The sequence below is a fragment of the Macaca nemestrina genome, chromosome 10, assembly GCF_043159975.1.
Source record: "Macaca nemestrina isolate mMacNem1 chromosome 10, mMacNem.hap1, whole genome shotgun sequence".
In the NCBI taxonomy this organism is placed as follows: domain Eukaryota; kingdom Metazoa; phylum Chordata; class Mammalia; order Primates; family Cercopithecidae; genus Macaca; species Macaca nemestrina.
The window spans coordinates 24,203,822-24,231,069 of NC_092134.1; the positions used below are offsets into that span (position 1 = coordinate 24,203,822).

At 46.2% G+C, this 27,248-nt stretch overlaps 2 protein-coding genes across 3 annotated transcripts in view; both read right to left on the bottom strand.

The window, feature by feature from the left end:
• The window catches only part of LOC105493456 (acetyl-CoA carboxylase beta), a 166,463-nt gene extending 163,526 nt beyond the window's left edge, over positions 1-2,937 (bottom strand). The window contains exons 1-2 of the mRNA XM_071071168.1: positions 2,696-2,937; positions 888-1,233 (exon numbers count right to left, since the gene is read on the bottom strand). The gene's annotated coding sequence lies outside the window, so the exon portion shown is untranslated. The remainder of the gene's footprint in view (positions 1-887; positions 1,234-2,695) is intronic.
• A 239-nt stretch (positions 2,938-3,176) lies between these two features.
• On the bottom strand, positions 3,177-25,262 carry LOC105499734 (uracil DNA glycosylase). 2 transcript variants are annotated; one of them, XM_071071169.1, is made up of 7 exons: positions 25,051-25,260; positions 24,231-24,437; positions 23,324-23,419; positions 20,588-20,685; positions 19,484-19,572; positions 17,247-17,425; positions 3,177-4,357 (listed from the first exon to the last, which is right to left on the bottom strand). In XM_071071169.1, exons 1-7 carry the CDS (start codon positions 25,180-25,182, stop codon positions 4,217-4,219), a joined length of 942 nt encoding a protein of 313 aa, XP_070927270.1. In that variant the 5' UTR covers positions 25,183-25,260; the 3' UTR covers positions 3,177-4,216. The 2 variants fall into 2 exon arrangements, with proteins under 2 accessions (XP_070927270.1, XP_070927271.1); XM_071071170.1 differs by lacking the exon at positions 23,324-23,419 and having other exon boundaries at positions 25,051-25,262.
• Between the last annotated feature and the right edge of the window lie 1,986 nt (positions 25,263-27,248).

A 27,248-nucleotide genomic window follows, 5' to 3' on the forward strand; every position in this document is an offset into this window, starting at 1 on the left:
AACATACTATATGCACAACTAAGAAGCAGAGAACAAAAATTATTGATCTCCTGGTCTGCTCTGCTCACTAATATTTATATTTCCAAGCATATTTCAAAAACTTAAAAATTGGTTCCCTAGCCTGGGCAACATAGCAAGACCCCATTTCTATTAAAAACTTAGCCAGGTACGGTGGTGCACACCTGTGGTTCCAGATGCTCAGGAGGCTGAGGCAGGAGGATCACCTGAGCCCAGGAAGTTGAGGCTGCAGTGAGCCATGACTGAGTCACTGCACTCCATCCTAAGCCACAGAGTGAGACTCCATCTCAAAAAAAAAAAAAAAAAAAAGTTCCCACTGAGTTAAACTACAAAGGAACTTTCTGTTATCAGACCCAAATTACAGTGTCAGAAGGACTGTTAATAAGGAGGCCATTTCCAGCAGAGGAATGTTCTAGCTTTCCTCAGCTTGAGTCAGCACAAGTCAGCACATGGGGTCTTTTCAAAGTAACCCAGAGCACCTCCCTGCAACCTGGTTTTCCTTGTAAATCTTGAAGGTTTGGCAAGGATGAAAAGCCAACACCACACGCATACACCAAAAACTTTGCTTCTCCACCAAACACCTTTGCTAAGACTTTTATATAAGGAGCAAACTGAAGCAGAAAGTGAATTTTAACAGAGAGATATATTATCTAATAATACAAGCATACTGGCAACATGCTAAAGTCTATCTGTAAAAAATGCAAACAATTTACAGTCCCTGACCTTGCCCTGCTGGACACAGATCAAAAGCAGGCAGTGACTTTCACACAATTAATTATTTTATAACTGGACGTTTCCAGTACATTTGCTAATAAATGACTTCCTTGTGTTACCAATTCCGAAAGCTTTCAGAGATCTCCCTAACTCACCTGAAAAGGGAGGCAACAGCAATCGTTAGGCCAGGTTCTCAGAAGCCTCCCAAACCTTGCCACATGGAACCTTCCAGCTCCATATCCAGCATGCGGCTCCTGGCTTTGCAGAGGCCAGCTCCTCACTGTTGAGTGCTCTTGTTCCTCTTTGTGGCCTGGGAAGTTCAATATCTACTGAGACATTCCCTCCAGTGGGAAATTTCTTCTTTCCTGGGCTGTCCCAGCCGTTGCTTTTTGTTCCCACCGCACTGACAGTGGGTGCACACGAGGGTCTGCAGACTATGGCTCCAGATGCCTGTTTTCCGATAGCTCTCAAGCTAGGAGTGGTTTTCACATTTGTTAAATGCTTAGGAGAAAAAAAAAAAGATCTCATGACACATGAAAATCATATTAAACACAAATTTCAGTGTCCATAAATAATAAAGTTTTATTGGAACACAGCCTCACCCGTTCCTGTACATTTTGCCCATGGCCGCTTTCTCTGCAGTGAGTTGTTGAGCAGTTCCCACGGAGAACGGGTAACTGCCAACCCTCAAATATTTACCATCTGACCCTTCACAGAAAATTTGCCAACCCCTCACCTAAAAGGCTAAGACTGCCTTTTATGCATCTTTGCATACTGAGTGCAGGAACATAGCAGACTTGACATGTAAAAAAAGCAACTACCACATAGCGAAGAGTTCATCAAAATGAGTAGCCTGTTTTTTTTGTTTTTGTTTTGTTTTTGAGATGGAGTTTCACTCTTGTGCTCTTGTTGCCCAGTCTGGAGTGCAATGGCGCAATCTCCCGGGTTCAAGAGATTCTCCTGCCTCAGTCTCCCAAGTAGTTGGGATTACAGGCACGTGCCACCATGCCTGGCTAATTTTGTATTTTTAGTGGAGACGGGGTTTTTCCATGTTGGTCAGGCTTGAACTCCTGACCTCGGGTGATCCGCCCATCTCGGCCACCCAAACTGCTGGGATTACAGGCGTGAGTCACCACACCTGGCCGAGTTGCCTGGTTTCTAAACAATCAGTAATTAAATTTTTGGAGGGTCATGGACCACTTAAGCTGCTCTGTTTTGTTTAGTGTCACATGACTAAAGTTCAATATACATACATATATATTGAATATATATATAGAACTTTTGTATATATTATATAGAACTTTATGTATATATATTTGAAACCCAAGTAATTGTGTTTTGAATTATTTCTGCAAACTTGGAGCTCACTGCTCCCCTCTACCGGCAGTGCTCCGGGAGAGAGAGAAGTGTGAACAGCTAACTGGTGTAGAACAATCATCCCTTCTCCCTTGAATAAAGGAGTCCACTGTTGTTTAGAGGAAGATCCCACCATGCATGCTCCTCCCGTGAAAGCCTGCTTGTTGACCACAAAATGAAGAATGATAAACCCTTCCCTACAAAGATAAGAAAAGGAAGCAGTATTTTCAAGCACAAATCGGGTCTCCCCTCCCTGCCCTTTTAAGAAATGCATTTGCTAGTCTTGAGGTTCTGGCTGGCTGAATTCTTTCTTGCCCGTTTAGTTAGAAGCAGCTCTACTAAAAGTACAAAAATTAGCCGGGCGTGGTGGTGCATGCTTGTAATCCTAGCAACTTGGGAGGTGGAGGTGGGAGGATCGCTTCACCCCAGCAGGCAGAGGTTGCCGTGAGCCGAGATCACGCCACTGTACTCCAGCCTGAGCGACAGAGCGAGACTCCCTTTAAAAAAAAAAAAAGAAAGAAAGAAAAAGAAAAAAAAAAAGCACACTTGTGGCTTCTTTCTTCGGACACCGGGGGACCCCGCAGGTCATCCTGGCAGCCCCCACTACCTGAGCCTGGGCTGCGGGCCAGTGCGTCATCAGGGAGTCGTCCTGGAGCCCTGGCCTCACTTCCGAGTTCCAGATGTCTCGGAGTCTAGAAACACGGGTTGAGGGGGGGATGCAGGAGGCTCCCCTCGATCGTCACAGGGCTTGGCAGAACGTAGCCACGACAGGCACGCCATGTTCCCCGAAGAAATGCTTTCTTCAGGACGGAAGTTACCCCTCTGGGGTCTCCACTGACCGCAGCCGGCGCTCCACGGTGCTCAGTTGGAGCCCTGCTCCAGGGCGGGGGTTGGGCCCAGCGCTCACTGCAGCCAGCGGAAGGTTGGGCGGCTCCACTGAGCCGCAGGGCGGGGAGGAGGGGCAAGGGCGGCCCCTCCTGCAGACAATAGTTGCTATGGGGAGCCTGGGAGGCGCCAAGGACAAGGGCAGCCCAAGGACGTCCATGGATGCCCCGGCCCGGACCCACAAAGGACACTTGCACAAAACAAACTTTTAACAAACTTTTATTAACAAACTTCGCGTAGGGCCAACTCTAACCCGACTAACAGCATAAACAGCATTGCTAACAAGGTCAAAGACGGAGGTGCAGACCCAATAAAGTCTGTCTCTTAAAAAAAGGATTGGGAAAAAAATATATATATATCTGCATGAGTACTTTTTAAAAAACTAAAACTTTCCAGTGTTGTAGAAAAAAATATCCCAAAGTGATTTCAGTCGCTTAAAACAACAGCACTTGGCAGTCTGTGCTGCCTTAAAAACCCCACCTGGAGATAGCCCTAGGAGAAAATCATCCCTAACCCATAAAGACAAAATTCCCTTTTCTCCTCTTCCTTGTTCAAATTCCACTGCTTATTCCACCAACGCCCAAGGAATAACAAGACCCAGTTTACTTCTCTTGGCCCCTTATCTGATAAAGCTCACAGCAATCTTAACCTCTACTACAATCAGCAAATTGAGCCCTAATTTCTGGGCCAGATTCTGGAAAGCTGCAAAACATCCTTATGCTTCAAAGATCCTTCAAAGATCAAGGGGACTCCTTCAAAGATCAAGGGGGCAGTGGAACTGGCAGAAACTGGCATGCCTGCCCTGCAGGGCTGAGACAAGGGGACCTTTCTAAGCAAAAACACCCCAACATCTGTCACTGAAAGTCTAACCAGGCAAAACCAAGGAGCAGCAGCCGCCAAACTAGGGCTGTGCCGGAAAGGTGGACATCTCCCCGCTTTCGCCATAAAGGCAAGGGAGATAGAGACAGCCAACTGAGTATTTGACCTCATCTGTCTTCTGAAAAGTTTGCGTATTTTAGGCCAAAGCCATGTTGCAGAGAAAGACATTTGGTCAAAGGGTAGCCTTTGCTGTTTGTGGCTGGATACAGCTGCCATTCCTGGACAGCCTGGTTTGTGGCTGTTTTCTGGAAGCTTTTCCCCCTTATGCAGAGTACTCAAGAATTAATAAGAAAATTTTCAGTGGAACTTCGTAACTGACAAATACGTTAACAGCAGCTTCTCAAAGGCCACCCTCAGCCGATGATCACAGCTCCTTCCAGTCGATGGGCTTCTTGCCAGACTTCTGCAGCAGCTCATTGGTCTTTGAAAAGTGTCTACATCCAAAGAACCCTCTATACACTGACAAAGGGGAGGGATGAGCTGTCTGTAGTACATGGTGCCGCTTCTGAAAAAGATCAAGAATAAAAGGTGGCAGATTTGGAACTTTAAAATAAATTCTTTTTTTTGAGACGGAGTCTTGCTCTGTCCCCAGGCTGGAGTGCAGTGGCGTGATCTGGGCTCACTGCAACCTCTGCCTCCCAGGTTCAAGCGATTCTCCTGCCTCAGCCTCCCAAGTAGCTGGGACTACAGGCACGTGCCACCACACCCAGCTCATTTTTGTATTTTTAGTAGAGATGGGGTTTCACCAGGTTGGCCAGGATGGTCTTGATCTCTTGACCTCGTGATCCGCTCGCCTTGGCCTCCCAAAGTGCTGGGATTACAGGCGTGAGCCAACGCACCTGGTGGGACTTTTTTTTTTTTAAAGGAAGGACGGACTGTGGCTGTTGCACTTTAAGACCCTGTGCAATTCCCCTTTGCCCTCTAAATTCTCTCCCTTCCAAAGTGGAGCATTCAGCATTTGCATTAGAACATTAGTCCATTTGTTGAGCAACTCCCTACCTTTGCTAGGCTCTGAGATGCAAAGAGGACCACCCTCTGCCTTCAAATTCGCAATTATCTATGCAATTTTCAAGTGCCCTTATCACACAGCCAGCAATTTCCACTGCTAAGACTGTATTTGCTAAAGGACACCATGATGCATACACACACACAGATAAACTCAACTTATTAACACAATGGATTGGGTTAACATCTTGGAAAACGCATCCTAAGTAGAAAATATCCTAAGTTGAAGATATGTTTATGACATATAATCTGCTGAACATCATAGCTTAACCTACCCTACCTTAAACATGCTCAGAACACCTACATTAGCCTACAGTTGGGCAAAACAAAGCTTCTTTAACAATGAAGTGTTTAGTACCTCATGTAACTCATTGAACACTGTGCTCAAAGTGAAAAATAGATGGGGCCAGTCATGGTGGCTCACACCTATAATCCCTGTGCCAAGGTAGGAGGACTGCATGGGGCCAGGAGTTTACAACCAACTGAGGCAACATAGCGAGACCCCATCTCTACAAAAAAATTGAAAAGTTAGCCAAGTGTGATGGCACACACCTGTAGTTCTAGCTACACAGGAGACTGAGGTGGGAGGATCACTTGAGCCCAGGAGTTTGAGGCTGCAAGGAGCTATAATCGTGCCACTGCACTCCAACCTGGGTGACAGAGCAAGAGCAAGATCTGTTTTTTTTTTTTTTTTTGAGATGGGGTCTCACTCTGTCACCCAGGATAGAGTATAGTGGCATGATCGCGGCTCACTGTAGCCTCCACCTCCCAGGCTCAAGTGACTCTCCCACCTCAGCCTCCTGAGTAGCTAGGACCACAGGCGCATGCCACCACACCAGGCTAATTTTTTGTTTTTTAGAGACAGGGTCTTACTACGTTGCCCAGGCTGTTCTCAAACCACTGAGCTCAAGTGATCCGCCACCTTGGCCTCTCAAAGTGTTGGGATTACAGGCGTGACCCACTGCTCCCAGCCAAGAGACCTTGTCTCTTAAAGAAAGAAAAAAAGTGTGAGTGCTCAAAGTATGGTTATACACCATTGTAAAGTTGAAAAAAATCAAGTCAAACTTCATAAGCCAGGGACCAGTTGTACCTACACAAATAGGAACATATATAGGGACTCACTAACACACTGCTTATGTCAGCTAAAACCTAGTATACAATTCAATGTTATAAAACTGGCTAAATATATTTTTCTAAAGTTCTTACAATGTAACACCACATGACTCCTAGAAAAACATGTAGAAGATAAATATACTGATGAGATGACCTCCAAAATTTATCAAGTGAACAAAATACAAAATAATTTCATTTTTAAAAAACTTTAGAAAAATACCCAAGACATTGTATTAAGTAGTTCCTTTAAGAGAAAGAAATAGTGGAAGCCATTTACTTTCCACTTTCTGTCTTTCTGAACTCTCTGAACAGTCTTACAGCTCCTAAGAATTAAAAAAAAAAAAAAAAGAAATCTTGCCACAAAAATGGAATAGTCAGCTGGGCGTGGTGGCTCACACCTGTAATCTCAGCACTTTGGGAGGCTGAGGTGGGTGGATCACCTGAGGTCAGGAGTTCAACACCAGCCTGACCAACACGAAGAAACACGTCTCTACTAAAAATACAAAATTAGCTGGGCGTGGTGGCACATGCCTCTAATCCCAGCTACTCAGGAGGCTGAGGCAGGAGAATCGCTTGAACCCGGGAGGCGGAGGTTGCGGTGAGCTGAGATCATGCCATTGCACTTCAGCCTGGGCAACAAGAGTGAAACTCTGTCTCAAAAAAAAAAAAAAGGATAGTCAGTGGCCAGGTGTGGTAGCTCATGCCTGTAATCCCAGCATTTTGGGAGGCTGAAGCAGGAGGATCATTTAAGCCCTGGAGTTCAAGACCAGCCTGGGTAACATGGTGAAACCCTGTCTCTACAAAAAAATACAAAAATTAGCCAGGTGTGGTGGCTCACGCTTGTGGTCCCGGCTACTCAGAAGGCTAATGTGGGAGGATTGCTTGAGCCTGGGAGGTTGAGGCCACAGTGAGCTGAGATCGAGTCAGTGCATTCCAGCCTGGCAGATTTGAGACAGAACTAGACCCTGTCTCAAAAGAAAAAAAAGCAATAATCATACATCACCTAATGTCAGGGATGCATTCTGAGAAGTGTGTTAGGCAATTTCACTGCTATCCGTCCACCATAGGGCGTCTTTACACAAACCCAAATGGGATAACCTACTACTACGCACCTAGGCTATATGGTGTAGCTTATTGCTCCTGGTCTACAAACCTGTGCAGCACATTACTGTACTGAATACTGTAGGCAGTTGTGACACAATGGTAGGCATTTGTCTGTATAAACATAGAAAAGATGCAGTAAAAATTGTTGGGAGCAAGCCCCACAAAATCTGGCCATAAACTCGTCCCAAAATTGGCCATAAACAAAATCTCTGCAGCACTGTGATATGTCCATAATGGCCCTAACACACAAGCTGGAAGGTTGTGGGTTTACTGGAATGAGGGCAAGGAACACCTGGCCTGCCCAGGGCGGAAAACCGCTTAAAGGCATTCTTAAGCCACAAACAATAGCATGAGCGATCTGTGTCTTCAGGGAGTGTTCCTGCTGCAGTTAACTAACCCAACCTATTCATTTAATTCAGTCCATCCCTTCATCTCCCATAAGAGATACTTTTAGTTAATTTAATATCTATAGAAACACTGCTAATGACTGGTTTGCTGTTAATAAATATGTGGGTAAATCAATGTTCGGGGCTCCCAGCTCTGAAGGCTGTGAGACCCGATTTCCCACTTCACACCTCTATATTTCAGTGTGTTTTTAATTCCTCTAGCACCGCTGGGTTAGGGTCTCCCCAACCGAGCTGGTCTCGGCAAATGGCGTCCATTCGTGCGGGCTCGTATCCAGGTCAAAGGGTTGCCAGAGCGATGGTTGGAATGGAAAACTAGCTGGAGGACAGAGTACTCTTAAAGCAATCCCCGTGGCAAGAAGGGGAGCTCGGAAGCATCAGGGTAACAATGGGACAGTTATTCGGTCTGGTTCGTTCCACCTTGGAACTTTTTCACACTAATGAGGAGGAGGAAGAAGAGTATAGCGAAGTAACAGAAGAGGTTACAGAGCATGTTTATTTGCCAGCTAAAGCTAAAGCGGCAAAGGAAGGAACGGTTCATTCCTACCCTTCTGCACCCCCTCATTATTATTTTGAAGAAAATGACCCTCCAGATCTTTCTTTTCCGGAGGACACTGGGCGAAAAGTAGTCACCCCAGTGACTGTTCGAGCAGCTCCTCGAGTGACCACTCATAGTTCTATTCAGGCAAGAATTCAGCAAGCTAGACGAGAGGGTGATTTAGAGGCTTGGCAATTCCCTGTTAGAATACACACCCCAGATCAACAGGGAAATATTATAGCTACATTTGAGCCTTTTCCTTTTAAATTACTCAAAGAATTAAAACAAGCAACAAATCAGTACGGACCAGGTTCTCCTTTTGTAATGGGACTGTTAAAGAATGTTGCTGTTTCCAGTCAGATGATTCCTACTGACTGGGACGCTCTTACTCGAGCTTGTCTAACTCCTGCTCAATTCTTACAATTTAAAACTTGGTGGGCAGATGAAGCTTCCATTCAGACTGCTTGCAATGCCCAGGCCCAACCTCAAATTAATATAACTGCAGACCAACTTTTGAGAGTCGGTGGCTGGGCTGGTTTAAGATGCACAAGTGGTCATGCAGGATGATGCCATAGAACAGCTTAGGGGAGTGTGCATTAGAGCTTGGGAAAAAAATCACTTCAGGTGGGAAACAATACCCTTCCTTTAGTGCTATAAAACAGGGACCAAGGGAACCGTATGTTGATTTTATAGCTCGGTTACAGGAGTCTCTTAAAAAGATGATTGCAGATTCGGCTGCTCAGGATATAGTGTTGCAGTTATTAGCTTTCGACAATGCGAATCCCAATTGCCAGGCTGCTCTGCGACCTATCAGAGGGAAAGCACATTTAGTTGATTATATCAAGGCCTGTGATGGTATTGGAGATAATCTGCATCAAGCCACTTTGTTGGCACAAGCAATGGCAGGACTGACAGTGGATAAAGGAAATACTCCATTTCCTGGAGCTCGTTTTAACTTGGGAAGCATGGTCATACTAAAAAAGAATGTAGATAAAATCAGGGAGTCAGGCCGCCATACAGGGAAAAAAAGAAAACTGTTGAGCCTGAAATATGTCCAAAATGTAAAAAAGGAAAACACCGGGCTAGTCAGTGTCATTCTAAGTTTGATAAAGAAGGGAACCCAATTTCGGGAAATGCCACGAGGGGCCCGTCCTGGGCCCCGCTCTAAACCGAGGCATTTCCAGCTCAGGCCATTCCCTCACCCCTGTACAATGTCTGTCCCCTGCCGCAGCCGGTAGTTCCGCAGTAGATTTATACTGCACAAAAGCCGGGAGCCTTCTGCCTGGGGAACCCCCGCAAAAGGTCCCAACAGGAGTCTGTGGACCCTTGCCAGCAGGGACAACAGAATTACTTTTAGGAAGGTCTAGTTTGAGTTTAAAAGACGTACAAATACATACAGGAGTCACTGATTCAGATTATAACGGAGAAATTCAAATTGTTATATCTACTTCTGTTCCCTGGAAAGCACAGCCAGGAGAGCGCACAGCACAGCTCCTGATTTTGCCATATGTGGGAATGGGAAAAAGTGAAATTAAACGAACAGGAGGACTTGGAAGCACAAATAAAGCAAAGCAGCTTATTGGGTCAAATTACTGATAAACATCCTACCTGGGAAATAACTATTCAAGGAAAGAAATTTAAAGGTTTGGTAGATACAGGAGCAGACATTTCAATAATTTCTCTACAGCACTGGCTGTCCACGTGGCCAATTCAACCCGCTCAATTTAACATAGTTGGAGTTGGTAAAGCTGCTGAAGTGTATCAAAGTAGTTATATTTTGCATTGTGAGGGGCCCGACGGACAACCTGGTGCTATTCAACCAATTATAACTTCTGTACCTATGAATTTATGGAGAAGAGATTTATTACAACAATGGGGAGCACAAGTTCTAATTCCAGAACAATTACATAGCCCTCAAAGTCAGCATACAATGCATCACATGGGGTATGTCCCTGGTATGGGACTAGAAAAAAATCTGCAAGGTTTGGAAGAGCCGCTTCAAGCGGAAAAACAAAGTTCCCGCCAAAGATTAGGAAATAATTTTTGATGGTGGCAATTGTTAAGCCTCCAGAACCTATACCTTTAAAATGGTTAACAGATAAGCCAATATGGATAGAACAATGGCTGCTAAGTAAAAAACTGGAGGCTTTAGAGAAATTAGTTGCTGAACAGTTAGAAAAATGGGCTCATGGCTCCAATATTTTCCCCGCGGAATTCTCTAGCTTTCGTAATTAAGAAAAAATCAGGCAAATGGAGAATGTTAACTGACTTAAAAGCCATCAATTCAGTTGTACAACCTATGGGAGCATTACAGCCAGGATTGCCTTCTCCTGCTATAATTCCAAAAAATTGGCCTTTATTAGTCATAGATTTAAAAGACTGTTTCTTTACTATCCCTTTAGCTGAGCAAGACTGTGAACGGTTTGCATTTACAATTCCTGCAGTAAACAACCTGCGGCCAGCTAAGCTTATCATTGGAAAGTGTTGCCACAGGGCATGTTAAACAGTCTATTTGCCAGACTTATGTGGGGCAAGCAATTGAACCTACTCGTAAAAATATTTTCACAGTGTTACATTATTCACTATATGGATGATATACTTTGTGCTGCCCCCACTCGAGAAATATTACTCCAATGTCAAGATCACTTGCAAAACTGGCTTTCTCGCGCTGGTTTAATTATACCTCCTGACAAAATTCAGACTATTCCTCCTTACTCCTACTTGGGGACCTTAGTAAATGACACTACCATTGTGCCACAGAAAGTAACCATATGTAGGGATAAATTTAAAACATTAAATGATTTTCAAAAATTACTAGGGGTATTAATTGGATACGACCTGCTCTAGGCATTCCTACCTAGGCCATGAGTAATCTGTTTCCTATCCTTAGAGGAAATCCTAGTCTCACTAGCCCTCAGCAATTAACAAAGGAGGCGGAGGCAGAGTTAACAACTGATTAAGAAGCAAGTCCATAAAGCTCAGACAGAGTAGATCCAGAGAAGACTCTGGATTTGCTAATTTTTTCAACTCAGCATTCACCTTCTGGTGTTATTGTCCAAGAACAGGAGGACTTAGTAGAGTGGCTTTTTCTTCCACATACTAATTCACGGACTCTAACTCCTTATTTAGATCAAATCGCTACTATGATAGGGATTGGGAGAACTCAGATTGTTAAATTACATGGATATGATCCTGGAAAAATTATTGTTCCTCTCACGAAGGCACAAATACAGCAAGCTTTTATAAATAGTCTTAGTTGGCAAACCCATTTAGCTGACTTTGTGGGTATTCTCGATAATCATTTTCCTAAAATGAAGCTGCTTCAGTTTTTTAATTAACTAATTGGATTCTCCCTAACATAACAAATTTAAACCAATTGAAGGTGCTGAGAATGTTTTTACAGATGGGTCTAGTAATGGTAAAACTTCTTATTCTGGCTCAAAAGGGAAGTTTTTCAGACGCCCTATACTTCAGCTCAAAAAGCGGAGCTTGTAGCTGTAACTGAGGTATTGACTGTTTTTGATATGCCTATTAATGTGATTTCTGATTCTTCATATGTGGTTCATTCCACACACTTAACTGAAAATTCTCAGTTACGATTTTATACAGATGAACAACTGATGACTTTATTTACCCAACTGCAAACAGCAGTTGGAAGTAGAACGCACCCTTTTTACATCACTCACATCAGGGCTCATACACCTCTTCCAAGACCTTTGACTGAAGGAAATCAAACGGCTGATCGCCTTGTTGCTACTGCAATATCTAATGCCAGACACTTTCACTGTTTACCCATGTTAATGCCTCTGGTCTCAAATGCAGATACAGCATTACCTGGAAAGAAGCTAAAGCTATTATTCAGCAATGCCCAACTTGCCAAATGGTACATTCCTCATCTTTTACAAGAGGAGTTAATCCTCGAGGACTGGAACCTAACTCTATTTGGCAAATGGATGTCACACATGTTCCCTCCTTTGGGAGTCTAGCTTATGTACATGTATGCGTGGACACCTTTTCTCACTTTGTCTGGGCTACATACCAAACAGGAGAGCCTTCTGCCTGTGTTAAATCTCATCTTTTGCAGTGTTCTGCAGTGATGGGCATTCCAGCTTCTACTTGTTTTAAGATAATGCCCCAGGCTATACTAGCCAAACTCTAGCTACATTTTTCTCTATGTGGAATATTAAACACATTACTGGTATCCCATACAATTCTCAAGGACAAGCCATAGTGGAAAGAATGAATCTCTTCCTAGAACAGCAGTTGCAAAAGCAGAAAGGGAGAAACAATGATGGAATCCCACGGATGCAACTGAACCTAGCATGATTAACTTTAAATTTTTTGAGCCTTCCCAAAGGCCAGATGTTAGCAGCAGCTGAACAGCATCTACAGAAACCAGCTGCAAAGACAGAAACAGAACAACTGATTTGGTGGAGAGATCCGATAACAAAAAGTTGGGAAACAGGTAAAGTAATAACTTGGGGTAGAAGTTATGCTTGTATTTCTCCAGGCCAAAATCAACAGCCGATTTGGATAACATCAAGACACCGGAAACTTTATCATGAGCCAGATGCCGAGGAAGAGACTCCGGGAGGATCCCGAGGACCCCCGGTTGCAGCCATGTTGAGGCTGACCTGAGGAGGACCCCAACTGTCACGAGCAACACCTGTCGAACACAGCCACCCACCTGGGGACAGATCAAGAAGCTGTCACAGATGGCAGAAGAAAACCTGAGGAAAGCAGGACAACCAGTCACAATGAATAATTTAATGGTAGCTATGATAGAGGTTATCACCACTGCCGTGAGTATTCCTTCAATAAGGGCTGGCAATAATGCCTGGATGCAATCACTCTGACACAGTTACACATGCTTTCTGATCTCACTATTTACCATAATAAATCTCCTCCTATAACTGAGGCATACTGCCCTCAAAAACCGATTTATAAACAGGATTGGACCCAGTTAGGAAAAATGAACGTACTTGTTTAGGAAGATTGCTTTGCAGAAGAGGCAGAGGTGCTAAACAATTTCTACGGAATCATTAATTGGTCCCCTAAGGGGATGTTTAGCTTGAATCCAACCTCTCGGTCTGCGTCACGGCCACACTATGTTCAGATGATCTGAACAAAATGGTCAGATGGTAGAAATGATATGAAGTATGGCAAAAGTTCCTATTATCTGGAACCATGGCGGTATAGTGGCACCTCAATCTCAAATGATATGGCCCACTCTAGGAGCTAAACATAAGAATTTGTGGAAACTATTAATGCCTTAAAAAGACCAAAATTTGGGAAAGAATAAAAAAACATCTAGAAGGACACTCTACAAACTTGTTTTTGGATATAGCAAAATTAAAAGAACAAATATTTAAAGTATCCCAGCCACATTTGACCTTAATGCCAGGAACTGGAGTGCTTAAAGGAGCTGCAGACAGATTAGCAGCTAGTAACCCATTTAAATGGATAAAAACACTTGGAAGCTCTCTGATTTCTATGATGACTGTGCTTTTAACCTATGTTGTTTGCCTTTGTATAGTCTGTAGATGTGGATCCTGACTCCTGCGAGAAGTAGCTCACCGTGACAAAGCTGCCCTTGCTTTTAGCTCTTTGCAAATCAAAGAAGGGAGACATGTTGGAAGCAAGCCCCCCAAAAATCTGGCCATAAACAAAATCTCTGCAGCACTGTGACATGTTCATAACGGCCCTAACACCCAAGCTGGAAGGTTGTGGGTTTATGGGAACGAGGGCAAGGAATACCTGGCCTGCCCAGGGCGGAAAACCGCTTAAAGGCATTCTTAAGCCACAAACAATAGCATGAGCGATCTGTGTCTTCAGGGCGTGTTCCTGCTGCAGTTAACTAACCCAACCTATTCATTTAATTCAGTCCATCCCTTCATCTCCCATAAGGGATACTTTTAGTTAATTTAATAGCTATAGAAACAATGCTAATGACTGGTTATTAACTGCTAATTGCTGTTAATAAATATGTGGGTATATCTCTGTTCCCGGCTCTCAGCACTGAAGGCTATGCTACCCCTGATTTCCCACTTCACACCTCTATATTTCTGTGTGTGTATCTTTAATTCCTCTAGCTGGGTTAGGGTCTTCTTGACTGAGCTGGTCTCGGCAAAAAATATTGTGTATATATATATATATATTTTTGAGATGGAGTCTCACTCTGTCACCAGGCTGAAGTGCAGTGGCATGATCTCAGCTAACCGCAACCTCTGCCTCCCAGGTTCAAGCAATTCTCCTGCCTCAGCCTCCCAAGTAGCTGGGACTACAGGCACACCCCGCCACGCCTGGTTAATTTTTTGTATTTTAGTAGAGACGGGGTTTCACCATGTTGCCCAGGCTGGTCTCAAACTCCCTTGACCTCCCAAAGTGCTGGGATAACAGGCATGAGTCACCACATCTGGCCACAATATTATTATAATCTTATGGGGCCATCATCATATATGCAGTTTATTACTAAAACATCATTATGTGGCACATGACCACTTTGATTTTTTAAAAATGTCAACTGTAGTTATTTTAACAGGGAGATATAGACCATTTTTGTTTTCCTCTTCTTTTCTGTATATAAAAACTAACAAATCACTGTTTCTCAAAACACTCCTGCCTTCAAGGGGCTCAGTCCAGGAGGGGTGATGAGGGGTGATGATTAAAGTCAGGCAATCCAGTGTGGTTAAGAGCACAGAGCCTGGAGCCAGACTGCCCGGGGTCGAGGTCTACCTCTACCACTCAGTAGCTGTACCACAGGGAAGTTGCTGTGACTCTAAGCTGCTTCAGCTTTCATCTGTAGACTGGGAATAACAATAGCGCCCAACTTATGAAGTTACTGTGACCAATCAAATGAGGATCACAGGTGCTGAGTGTGATTAAGAAGTCATGCACATCAAGTGCTGAACACACACGCCAAGCAGCACAGGCCCTTGTAAATGTCAGCCCTGCAGAGCTCTAAAGAATCCCAGAGGAAAATGACTTCCACACAGTGGGCAGAGCGAGCAGGATATGCAAAGGCAGGGAACTGGGGCACCGTGAAACAGTAAAGGGGAATGGGTCAGCCTGGAGATCGGAGTGCAAAGAGGGATACAGTTACGTCTGGGAGGCTGGTTGGGGGCCACACCCCCACCCTCCTGACATCAGATCTTCAGTCTAAGGCAAGGCCTTCCAGGGAGAAAGCATCAGAACCCTCCAGGCAAGATCAGGTGAGGGCCTGAATCAAGGCAAAGGTGGTCAGGCAGGGACAGATTTGGAGGGGGAAGAAGAACACAGATATGAATAACTGACTGCACATGGGAAGGGGGGAAAAAGGACAGTAAAGGGGAGAGAAGTAGGCAAGTGTCAGTAATGGAATCAGATCTGGCTGGACAACTGGGCAGATGGTGGTGCTTTTTGCTGCTAGGGAGTAAAGAGGAACAAGTTTAGTAAAGCGTGGATGAGAAAAGGAGAAACTTCTTTGGGAAGATGTTGAATTTGGCATGTTTATGGGGCAGTAGTAGGAAGGCACTCTATAGATCAGGAGAGACACTGGGCTGGAGATATGCAATTTGGCTTTAATGACCAAGCTACTTTAACAACGGTTTACTTTCAGACCAAACCATGATTAAAGATTACCAAAATACTGGGGAGGAGCAACACTGGAGTAACCTCCCTAAGGGACAGAGATCGGCAATTACTCTCACACATACTTCTTACATACCCAGATCATCACATCTTAGCAATTCATACCAGTCAGATCTTAGGTCACTCAAAAAAAATATTAGCTGGGTGTGGTGACAGGCAACTGTAATCCTAGCTACTTGGGAGGCTGAGGCAGGAGAACTGCTTGAACCTAGGAGGCGGAGGTTACAGTGAGCTGAGATCGTGCCACTGCACTCCAGCCTGGGTGACAGAGTGAGATTCCATCTCAAAAAACAAGTGCTCAACCTAGTACCCATACAAGGTAGGGGTTGAATATATGTGCGCATTTCTGATACCCCCGTTACCTCCTGCTGATACACCAGAAGCTATTGTCAGTTACCTCCGCTAAGCCCTTGCCTTCGATTATTGAAGCATTTATTCTATCATTTCTCCCCCACCCAATGTCTCTCCCATTTGCCAGGGATGAACACTCACCCCTGGCTCCTCTCCTTTCCCCACCCCATCTCTCCCTCCTCCACTCTGCGGCTCTCCATCAAGCCTTCATCTCTAGTCTATCACGGTTCTCCTGGAGAAGGATGATGGTGGCTCATGCCTGAGGGGCAGCAGTGGCGAATGAGAAGCAGTAGGACTGGGGTGTTTTGGGAGGCAGAGTTGATGGGATTTACTGATGGAATGGAGGATTCAAGGCTGACTTTTAGGTCTGTATTTCCACAACCATGTATTGAAGTGCTTCAGTAAAAGAAGGGGAAGAAGGGAGGTAGCAGATGGGGGAAGATGCAGGGAGGGGAGCCACGGGTTTGGTTGTGTTGGGTATCTGCAATTAGGCCTCAGGGTTAATAATGATCATTGATAGGCCAGGTGTGGCGGGTCATGTCTGTAATCCTAACACTTTGGAGGCTGAATCACTTGAGATCAGGAGTACAAAACCAGCCTGGCCAACATGGTGAAACCCCGTCTCTACTAAAAAATACCAAAAAATTAGCTGGGTGTGGTGGCGGGCGCCTATAATCCCAGCTACTCGGGAGACTGAGGCAGAATCGCTTAAACTCAGGAGGCAGAGGTTGCGGTGAGCCGAAATCGCACCACTGCACTCCAGCCTGGGCGACAGAGCGAGACTCCATCTAAAAAACAAACAAACAAAACAACCCAGAAACAAAACAATAACGATCACTGATAGTATTCTCATGGGCAAATTAAATTCGTGATTGAGTGGAATTCTTTGTGTTTTCTATATGCTCCCAAATTTCTTGGAAGCCAGAAACATGCCTCATTTATCACTTGTTAAGTGAATGGTACCCAGGGACTTGTATCTGTAGACACGAAGTTCATGCCTACGGCACCAACTGCGTTCAGTCACAAGTTGGCCAGTTGCTTTCCTCATACACAACTCATCACTCCTGTAATGTGTCCAAATTCTTGTTTTCAATGGGAAACCCTTATAACAGGCCTAAGGGAAAATAAAAGTTATTTTATAACATGGATTTTCCAGGACCAAACACAGCAGAGACTCCTAGAATTCTTCACATTGTTTTTATAGTGTTAAAAAAAAAAAAAAAAAGAAAGAAAAAGAAAACAAAACATACCCTATCGATGGCACTGCCCTTCTTCTGAGCATAAGAGCCCCAGAGCAAGAAAACAAGGCCATTTGAGTTCTGATTTAGCCAGGATACAACTGCATCGGTGAATTGCTCCCAGCCTCTCTCCTTATGAGAGTTGGCTTGATGGGCCCGAACCGTGAGGACAGCGTTGAGTAGGAGAACACCTACACACAAGAGAAATAGGTTAAATGTAGGCTCAGGCAAATCAGCCCAATACCCAGCAACAGGTGCTAAATCAATGATGAAACCAGGGCTTGATGGGATCCAGTGTAGCAGAATGAAATAGGCCATAAGGCCAGCGCACCCTCTGGGCAGGATTAGACTTTTATTCTCATAGCTGCCTTTTCGGCTTCTTCTAAGTTTACTACAGTGAACATGCCTTATATCCCTCATCACGATGGATTGTCCTAAAAAATATCGTAAGTGATGTTAAATAATCTCAGAACACAAAAAGCAGGACAAAATGTTTCATAGAAATGAAAATCAAATTGCAAGAAACCAAACAGTAAACATTCTTTCCTTATCCTGGTTGTAGACAATTTGTTTAAAAAAAAAAAAAAGTACATAAGCAGAAAAAAAATGCATCTGTAAAGAAATAATAAGAAAGAAAAAAAAATGAAAAAAATTAAAAGAAAAACAAAAATCTCCTGAATAGGTATTAACAATCCAAATGTCAAAATGAGCAGACTGCAGCCACCTTCAGAGCAGTCAAAAGTGAGGTGGATAAATTTAAAATATTAACAAGGAACAAACCTTTGTCTTGCAAACTGTAATTAACATACGAGTGGACAGGCACTGTGGCTCATGCCTATAATAACAGCCCCTGGAAGGACCTCAAGGCCAGGAGTTCAAGATTAGCTTGGGCAACATAGTGAGATTCCATCACTATGAAATAAAATAAAAATCAGCCGGGCATGGCCGGGCGTGGTGGCTCACACCTGTAATCCCAGCACTTTGGGAGGCCAAGGCGGGTGGTTCACCTGAGGTCAGGAGTTTGAGACCAGCCTGACCAACATGGAGAAACACCGTCTCTGCTAAGAATACAAAATTAGCCAGGCGTGGTGGTGCATGCCTGTAATCCCAGCTACTTGGGAGGCTGTGGCAGGAGAATTCCTTGAACTCAGGCAGTGGAGGTTACGGTGAGCCAAGATCGCACCATTGCACTCCAGCCTGGGCAACAAGAGCAAAACTCCGTCTCAAAAAAAAAAAAAAAAAAATTTTTCAGCTGGGCACAGTGGTGTGCTCCTGGCTTCTGTGGTCCCAGTTACCTGGGAGGCTGAGGTGGGAGGATCACTTGAGCCTGGGAGGTTGAGACTACACTGAGCCATGATCACACCACCATACTTCAGCCTGGGTGACAGAGTGAGACCCTGTCTCAAAAACAGAAAAAAAAAAAAAAAAAAAAAAGAAAGAAAAGAAAAGAAAAGAAAAGAAAAGAAAAGAAAAGAAAAGAAAGAAAACTGGCTGCAGGATAAAACAGATTTTTTTTTTTTTTTTTTAGATGGAGTCTTGCTCTGGTAGCCCAGGCTGGGATGCAGTGGTGCGATCTCGGCTCACTGCAACCTCCGCCTCCAGGGTTCAAGCAAGTCTCTGCCTCAGCCTCCCGAGTAGGTGGGATTACAGGTGCTCACCACCATGCCCGGCTAATTTTTGTATTTTTAGTAGAGACGAGGTTGTACCATGTTGGCCAGGCTGGTCTTAAACTCCTAACCTCGTGATCCACCCACCTTGGCCTCCCAAAGTGCTAGGATTACAGATGTGACCCACTGCACCCAGCCAAAACAGACTTCTTCACATCTATAAATTAGTCATTTAATTAGCATTCTCTAGTTCTTTATTACAACTCTTTAAAAATATAAACAAGCAAGACAGAAAAGACTGTCAGTATCAGTCTAAAAAACATATAGCAGGCCGGGCGTGGTGGCTCACACCTGTAATCCCAGCACCTTGGGAAGCTGAGGCGGGCAGATCACCTGAGGTCAGGAGTTCGAGACCAGCCTGGCCAACATAGTGAAACCCTGTCTCTACTAAAAATACATTACAAAATTTGCCAGGTATGGTGGCTCATGCCTGTGGTCCCAGCTACTCAGGAGGCAGAGGTTGCAGCAAGCTGAGATCACACCACTGCACTCTAGCCTGGGCAACAGTGAGACTCAGTCTCAAAAAAAAAAAAAAAAAAACCAACAACAACAACAACAAAAATCTAGCAGTGGCTGGCTTACCTTGCTTGGCCCATCCAGATAAATCTCCATGGCCAGGATGAACAAAATCCTCTATGTCTGTAGACAGCTCTTTATAAATGTTCTCCAAACTAAAAGCAAGTCACAAGAAAAACGAAAAACAGAATCTTAAGCATAATTTTGAAAGCTTAGTAATGTCTAAGACATACGTGAAAGGTTAGAGGTTATAGCCAGCCCTTGGAAGGGACACTGGCACATATGGCACCGATTAATAAGATCAACAATGCTAGTCCTCCTTCTAACAGGTGAATCTGCCAAAGACCTTTACTTTAGTCTGTGCTTGGATTTAACAGCACTCTGGAAAACCTAAGTAAATCAACCCAGCAGTTATAACCCAGACCCCCACTGTTGCTCAGGGACAGTTTTCTGTCCTTAGCGTATTTATTATATTATACACCAAATCCTCCAAAGCAGTGGTTCTTTTTTTTTTTTTTTTTTTTTTTTTTTTTTTTTTTTTGAGACAGTGGTTCTTTTTCTTTTTTTTTGCTCTGTCACCCAGGCTAGAGTAGAGTAGCAGGATCTCTGCTCACTGCAACCTCTGCCTCCCGGAATCCAGTGATTCTCCTGCCTCAGCCTCCTGAGTAGCTGGGATTACAGGCACCCGCCACTGCATCTAGCTGATTTTTTTATTTTTAGTAGAAACAGAGTTTTACCATCTTGGCCAGGCTGGTCTCGAACCCCTGACCTCGTGATCCACCCGCCTTGGTCTCCCAAAGTGCTGGGATTACAGGCATGAGCCACCACGCCCAGCCCAAAGCAGTGGTTCTTAACCAGGGGTGATTTTGCCACCCCGCCCAAGGGACTTTTGGCAATGTCTGCATATTTTTCATTGTCACAAGCTGGGGGTTGCTCCTGGCATCCAGTGGTAAAGGCCAGGGATGTGGTACAAGATCCTGCAATAGCACAGGACTCCTCCTCCTCCACAACAAAGAATGACTCAGCCCCAAGTGTCAATGGTGCTGAGGTTGAGAAATCCTCCTTAAAGGCTAGTGAACAGTGCCCCGGATAGTCCCACTTGTAATATGCTAAAGTACACATCTGAAAGGAATCACGTCTGGACTGCAGTCACCTGTAAAGCAACTGTACCTGGGCGGAGGCGGAACAGGCCTTTGAACACTAAAGCAGAGCCCGTGAGCTTGATTAGGTCCATGATACGGATCCTGTCCCAGGATGACAACCTTCACCTGTGAACCACCAGAGGTCAGGAATTAAACAATACTGTAATGTAAGCAGCACAGACCTTGCCTCAAACAAACATAAACAAAACAAAACACTTCTATGGCATAGATTGCTAATAGAAGAGTTGCTGGTCAAAGGATGAGCGTATTTTAAACTTGCAAAGATATGTACCTAGCTGCTTTTTAAATGTTTTGAGACAGGGTTTTGCTCTGTTGCTCAGAATGAAGTGCAGTGGTGCGATCACAGCTCATGGCAGCCTCGCCCTCCTGGGCTCAAGTGGTCCTCCCACCTGAGCCTCCAGAGTAGCTGGGACCACAGGACTGCACCACTATGCCCACCTAATTTTAAAAAAAAGTTTTTTTGTAGAGATAGGGCCTCCCTTATGTTGCTGAGGCTGGTCTCAAACTCCTGAGATCAAGGGATCCTCCCTCCTCGGCCTCCCAAAATGCTGGGATTACAGGCATGAGCCACTGTGCCTAGCCCCCAGTTACTTTTTAACGAATTAAAGCAATTCAGGGCCGGGAACGGTGGCTTACGCCTGTAATCCCAGCACTTTGGGAGGCCGAGGCAGGCAGATCACAAGGTCAAGATATCGAAACCATCTGGCCAACAAGGTGAAACCCCATCTCTATTAAAAATAGAAAAATTGGCCGGGCGCGGTGGCTCAAGCCTGTAATCCCAGCACTTTGGGAGGCCGAGACGGGCGGATCACGAGGTCAGGAGATCGAGACCATCCTGGCTAACACGGTGAAACCCCGTCTCTACTAAAAAATACAAAAAGCTAGCCGGGCGAAGTGGCGGGCGCCTGTAGTCCCAGCTACTCGGGAGGCTGAGGCAGGAGAATGGCGGGAACCCGGGAGGCGGAGCTTGTAGTGAGCTGAGATCTGGCCACTACACTCCAGCCCGGGCAACAGAGCGAGACTCCGTCTCAAAAAAAAAAAAAAAAAAAAAAAAGAAAAATTAGCTGGGTGTGGTGGCACGCACCTGTAGTCCCAGCTACTCGGGAGGCTGAGGCAGGAGAATCGCTTGAACCCAGGAGGCGGAGGGTGCAGTGAGCCATCGCGCCACTGCGCCTCCACAGTTGACGTACTCTATCCTTCAGAATCCAGCTCCAGATGTTCCCATGACCAGGAGGCTTTTGGGGACCTCTTGTCCCTCCCCTTGGTGTTCACACCATGCCAACTTACTCTCGTGTGAAACAGCTCTCCCAGTGCTGGGCTGTCAAGAAGCCCTGCGGGCCCATCTGATTCTCGTATGTTTGAAACTGGTTTCTGAGCATCCCCGAGCATCCCCTCAAAATATTCCCTTATTCCCGGTATATACTGATCACTGGTATTCAGAATAGGGCATTCAAACAAGAAGCAAACTAGTATTGATCTTAACAGGATTTAATTTAGCTTCAAAACCAAAGAGCTAGATTCTAAATTCTTAAACTTATGAGATGTTGTAACTATTAGCTGTGGCTGCCTTATCGAGATGGTTTATTCACCTATTTCACTTCTATGTCATTTCACAGATATTCACTAAATCACAAGATTCTTGCCCCAGTTTACAAAATGGGGGAGGAAAACGGGTAAGAAACCTAAAAGTCCAGTGTCAGCAGGTGCTAAATGCATCGTAGCGGCTCAGAGGAAAACCGGATCACAGAGGTAGAAGGCAACAGACTTCAAGGAGGTGCCACAGAGGTATCCACTTGATTTTTAAGAGACAGAAGTGGGAAGGGGTTTGCCACACTGTCCAATTCTGGAGTGGGAGATGGAGGTTAAGGCTGAGTGGTAGGACGTGGCCCTATTTAAAGAGGGCTGCTCTGTTTTCATAGTTCAACAGTGAGGAGCCACGGTTTTTTGTTTTTGTTTTTTGAGACAGAGTCTGCCTCTGTCCCCTAGGCTGGAGTGCAGTGGTATGATCTCGGCTCACTGCAACCTCCGCCTCCTGGGCTCACGCGATTCTCCCACCTCAGCCTCCCAAGTAGCTGGGATTACAGGCATGCGCCACCATGCCTGGCTAATTTTGGTATTTTAGGAGACACCAGGTTTCATTGGCCAGGCTGGTCTTGAACTCCTGACCTCAAATGATCCTCCCACTTTGGCCTCCCGAAGTGCTGGGATTACAGGCATGAGCCACTGTGCCCAGCCCCACGGACTTTTGAACATGAGATGGATAAGAGCTGCCAACCAGCAACTGTTATATAAGACAAACTAAAGCAAAGGGATCTGTTAACAGAACCACAAAACTATTCAGGCCAGAAAATCAAGAGCTTGAAAGTGCTAACTATAAGGCAGTGTGGTCAGGTCAAGGTGGGGTTGACTATAACAAGCTGCAAAAGATTTAACTGCTTTGTGTGTCAGTCTGAACTTCATCACCACCATAGTATCTAACACTGAGCGAGGTTAGTTTCAGGATTTAAAAAAAATACAAGAAATAAGAGCACAGGATGTACATAGTTCTCCTTTTTGCCGCATAAATAGCATGTGGTAAACATTAAAAAGAGTAAATACAGGCTGAAACACAGTCAGCCAAACCTCACAATTTCAGTGTTTTATTTACTACTGAATGATGGACTGTGGCTTAACTCCAGTGTCCCTAATTTAAAAATACTAGTTGACTCCTTCTCCCCAATAAAAATCATCAAGTTGTACTTACATCTCTTATGTCACACATCTGGGTCCAGGTGAAGACTTGGTGTGGGGGTGGATAAACAGTGTAATGCTTTCTTTCTTCTGCAACAAATCCCATTAGCTGATTTAAAGATAAACTAGACTTAAAATCAGATTCTCACTGGAAGCCATAAGAATTAAACAAGAAAGCTTCTAGTGCAAGTTATTTGGAACATCATTAGTTCTTTGTCATGTTTTATGTCCAAATTCTTTTAAAAAAACAACCAACAAGGTCAGGAGATCAAGACCATCCGGGCTAACACGGTGAAACCCCGTCTCTACTAAAAATACAAAAAATTAGCCGGGCGTGGTGGCGGGCGCCTGTAGTCCCAGCTACTCGGGAGGCTGAGGCAGGAGAATGGCGTAAACCCGGGAGGCGGAGCTTGCAGTGAGCTGAGATCAGGCCACTGTACTCCAGCCTGGGTGACAGAGCGAGACTCCGTCTCAAAAAAAAAAAAAAACAAAAAAAACAACCACCAACAAAAACAGTGCCTGCCTGCCCCCCGCTCCTCCAAGTGGTTCAATCAGGCCAATTCCCTGCCTTTTTTTCTGGGCTGGGTCCTAACAGTGCCACTCCTCCCGGCTTTTTAAAGTTCAAGCCAGGTTTCATTCAGGATGGTTGGTGGTTTTACTATGCCAGCCTTTCCTGGACAATAGACTATGTGACTTAAATGAATCCATGATACCATCTCACGGGTCGTTAGCAACTTTAACCAATATAAAGGTGCAGACTGAAACATCATGGCTTTCTTTTACCCCCTTTGTAAGTAAAGGACGTTGAAGGGAGTACAACCTAAGCCTATGGAAACATGAACTTCGCCGGCCGCAGTAACAAGACAAAGGGCCGGAAGCCTCCACATTTACCCTTATGGAAGATGCATTTCCATATTTACCTTGATAAAATACGGTTTTCCGAACTCCCCGCTGAGGTGCTTCTTCCAGCTCTCCCCAAAGCCCACGGGCACGTTGCGGGCCGCAAGTCTGAGCAGGGCCGCGGCCTTGTTCCTCTGGATCCGGTCCAACTGCTCAGCACTCAGCGGCGAGGAGGGCGGCGTCCCGGGCTCCTCCTGCGCGGCCGGGGCCTTCTTGGGGGGGTTGGCCTGCAAGGGGTCCCCGCAGAGGCGGCTCAAGAGCTGCAGAGGCCGCTTCCCAGGAGTCCGCAGCTTCTGGCCCAACCCCCACGGCCCAAGGCAGAAGAAGCCCATTAGTGGAGCAGGTCGCAGCAAAATCGGACAATAGGAGCCCAGGACTGGGCCCAGTCCGGGAATTGGGAATTAGATTCTAAACCGGAGCGGGGAGTGGGGCTGGGAAGCGGCCCCGCGGAGCATCCAGGAGACTGCGGACCCAGTACCGAGGTGCCCCGCCCCGCCAGACCCGCCCCCCACAGCCCCACGTGGCCTTTTCGCGGCAAAAAAACTCCCTCTGGGGTCCCGCCCCCTCTCCCCTCTGACTGGACAGCGCACCGAGCCAGGCGGGCCTGCGGCGCGCGGATTGGCGCCATGGGCGCCGAGGCGCGTCCCCATTGGCTGATCCCTCAGCATGGCGGCCCATGGGGGACAGCGGCGGCTGTTTTGAACACGTGGAGGCTATTTGGAAAGCGGGGCCCGGGTTTACCGAGTTAAGAGGCGCGCTGCTGCACGCCCTCAGTCAGGCGGGACCCACCGCCTTCCTCCCTCTTTACCCCCCCAGTCCCGGCCCCACGCCGCGCCTCACCGCCGCATCTCTGTTCTCCTCAGGCACGGCCGCCACGCCAGTCCCCAGGACGGCCGGCTCGGGGCTGGGGGCGCGTCGCTTCCTGGCGGGGCTAGGGGAGAAGAAGGAGTAGAGCGTCTTCTGGCCGATCATCCCGGAGCCGAGGAGGCAGCGAACGCGCACCACCCGGGAACCTGCGAGGCTGGCCCTGGCTGTGGCGGTCAGCAATTGGCGCCAAGCGGCCCGCGCATGCTCCGAGCAGGGGGCTTTGCTGGGGGCGGGGGGCGGTGGAAGGCCCAGTGCGCATGTGCGGGAGGGGCTGGAGTGCAATGCCCCTGGGAGGAGGTGGGGCGTGCAACGGTGCCCGCGGGCCTATTCATTCATGCCCTCGACCCACCTCTGCCCTTTGGAAAGGCTCTCCAGGCTCAGCTGCAAGACGAAAAGACTGGCCGGCCGCGGTGGCCCACGCCTGTAATCCTAGCGCTTTGGGAGGCTCAGGCGGGAGGATCGCTTGAGGCCAGAAGGTTGGAGCTGTAGTGAGCTTTGATCGCGCCATTGCACTCCAGCCTGGGCGACAGAGCGAGACCCTGTCTCCGGGGATAGGAGGGAAAAAAAGTACCTGGCCCTTAAGGGTGTTGTTGGAGTGCAATGAACAATATAATAGTATTGTCCGGGCTTGACGGCTCACGTCTGTAATCCCAGCACTGTAATCCGAGGCGTCTCAAAAACAGAAACAAACAAATACTATTATATTTTTTGTGTGTGTTTGTTTTGTTTTTGAGACAGTCTCGCTCTGTCATCCAGGCTGGAGTGCAGTGGTGTGATCTTGGCTGACTGCAACCTCTGCCTCCCCAATTCAAGTGATTCTCGTGCCTCAGCCTCCCCAGTAGCTGAGATTACAGGCGCACGCCGGCTGAGTTTTGTATTTTTTAGTAGAGACAGGGTTTCACCATGTTGGCCAGTCTGGTCTCAAACTCCTGACCTCAGATGATCTGCCCACCTCGGCCTCCCGAAGTGCTGGGATTACAGGCGTGAGCCACGATGCCCTGCCAATAGTATTTGTTGAACTGTTACATACATTATCTCACGCAATTTTCATGGCCTATTTTATGACAATAAACTAAGGCTTAGCACGAACATTTTGCCTAATGTATCAGGCTTGTGGGAGACTTTCGAGTCACAGAGGTTAAACCCCAATGATTTGTCCTCCAAATGACACCACTGTACAGCACCTCCTCCCCACCACTACTAATATGCTTAGGATTCTCTTTCCTTCCCTCACATCCAAACCATCCATATCTCCTTTTGGTTCTTTCTCCAAAGAAAATCTCAAATTCAACTGCTGCTCTTGCATTTCCTGGCTACAGAAGACCAGCTGGGAAGCTGGTGTTCTCTTTTCTAGAGAGAGATTTTTACATCATGACAATACTCTGGGCCTGGCCCAGCTCGGTGGCTCACGCCTGTAATCCCAGCACTTTGGGAAGCCTACAGGGGCTTATTGCTTGAGCACAGGAGTTTGAGACCAGCCTGGCAAACATGGTGAAACCCCGTCTCTACTAAGAATACAAAAATTAGCCAGGCCGGCCGGGCACGGTGGCTCAAGCCTGTAATCCCAGCACTTTGGGAGGCCGAGACGGGTGGATCACGAGGTCAGGAGGTCGAGACCATCCTGGTGAACACAGTGAAACCCCGTCTCTACTAAAACTACAAAAAACTAGCTGGGCGAGGTGGCGGGCGCCTGTAGTCCCAGCTGCTCGGGAGGCTGAGGCAGGAGAATGGCGTGAACCCGGGAGGCGGAGCTTGCAGTGAGCTGAGATCAGGCCACTGCACTCCAGCCTGGGTGACAGAGCGAGACTCCGTCTCAAAAAAAAAAAAAAAAAAAAAAAAAAAAAAAAAAATTAGCCAGGCGTGGTGGCATGCACTTGCAATCCCAGCTACTTGGGAGGCTGAGGCAGGAGAATCACTTGAACCCAGGAGGCGGAAGTTGCAGTGAGCTGAGATCGTGTCACTGCACTCCAGCCTGGGCGACAGAGCAAGACCCTGTCTAAAAACAAAAAAAGGAAAAAGAAAAAAAGGCAATCCTCGGGTTAAAACCCTTCTACGGTTTTCAAATAGGCTTAGAATAAACCCCAGCTTCCTACCCAGGTCTCAATGCTGCTTCCTCTCCGGCGGAAGCCCCCACTACTGAGTCCAGCTCCCAGCACATTTGCTGGACACAC

Bases quoted from the DNA above. Each gene is read 5' to 3' on its own strand.
- LOC105499734 (XM_071071169.1), bottom strand. From the start codon at position 25,182: ATGATCGGCCAGAAGACGCTCTACTCCTTCTTCTCCCCTAGCCCCGCC. The intron at 23,420-24,230 runs GTAAATATGGAA...TCTTTAAATCAG, and splicing joins GAAAACCGTATTTTATCAAG to CTAATGGGATTTGTTGCAGA. The intron at 4,358-17,246 runs GTATGTTTTGTT...GATCTTTTTCAG, and splicing joins AGGGCAGTGCCATCGATAGG to AAGCGGCACCATGTACTACA.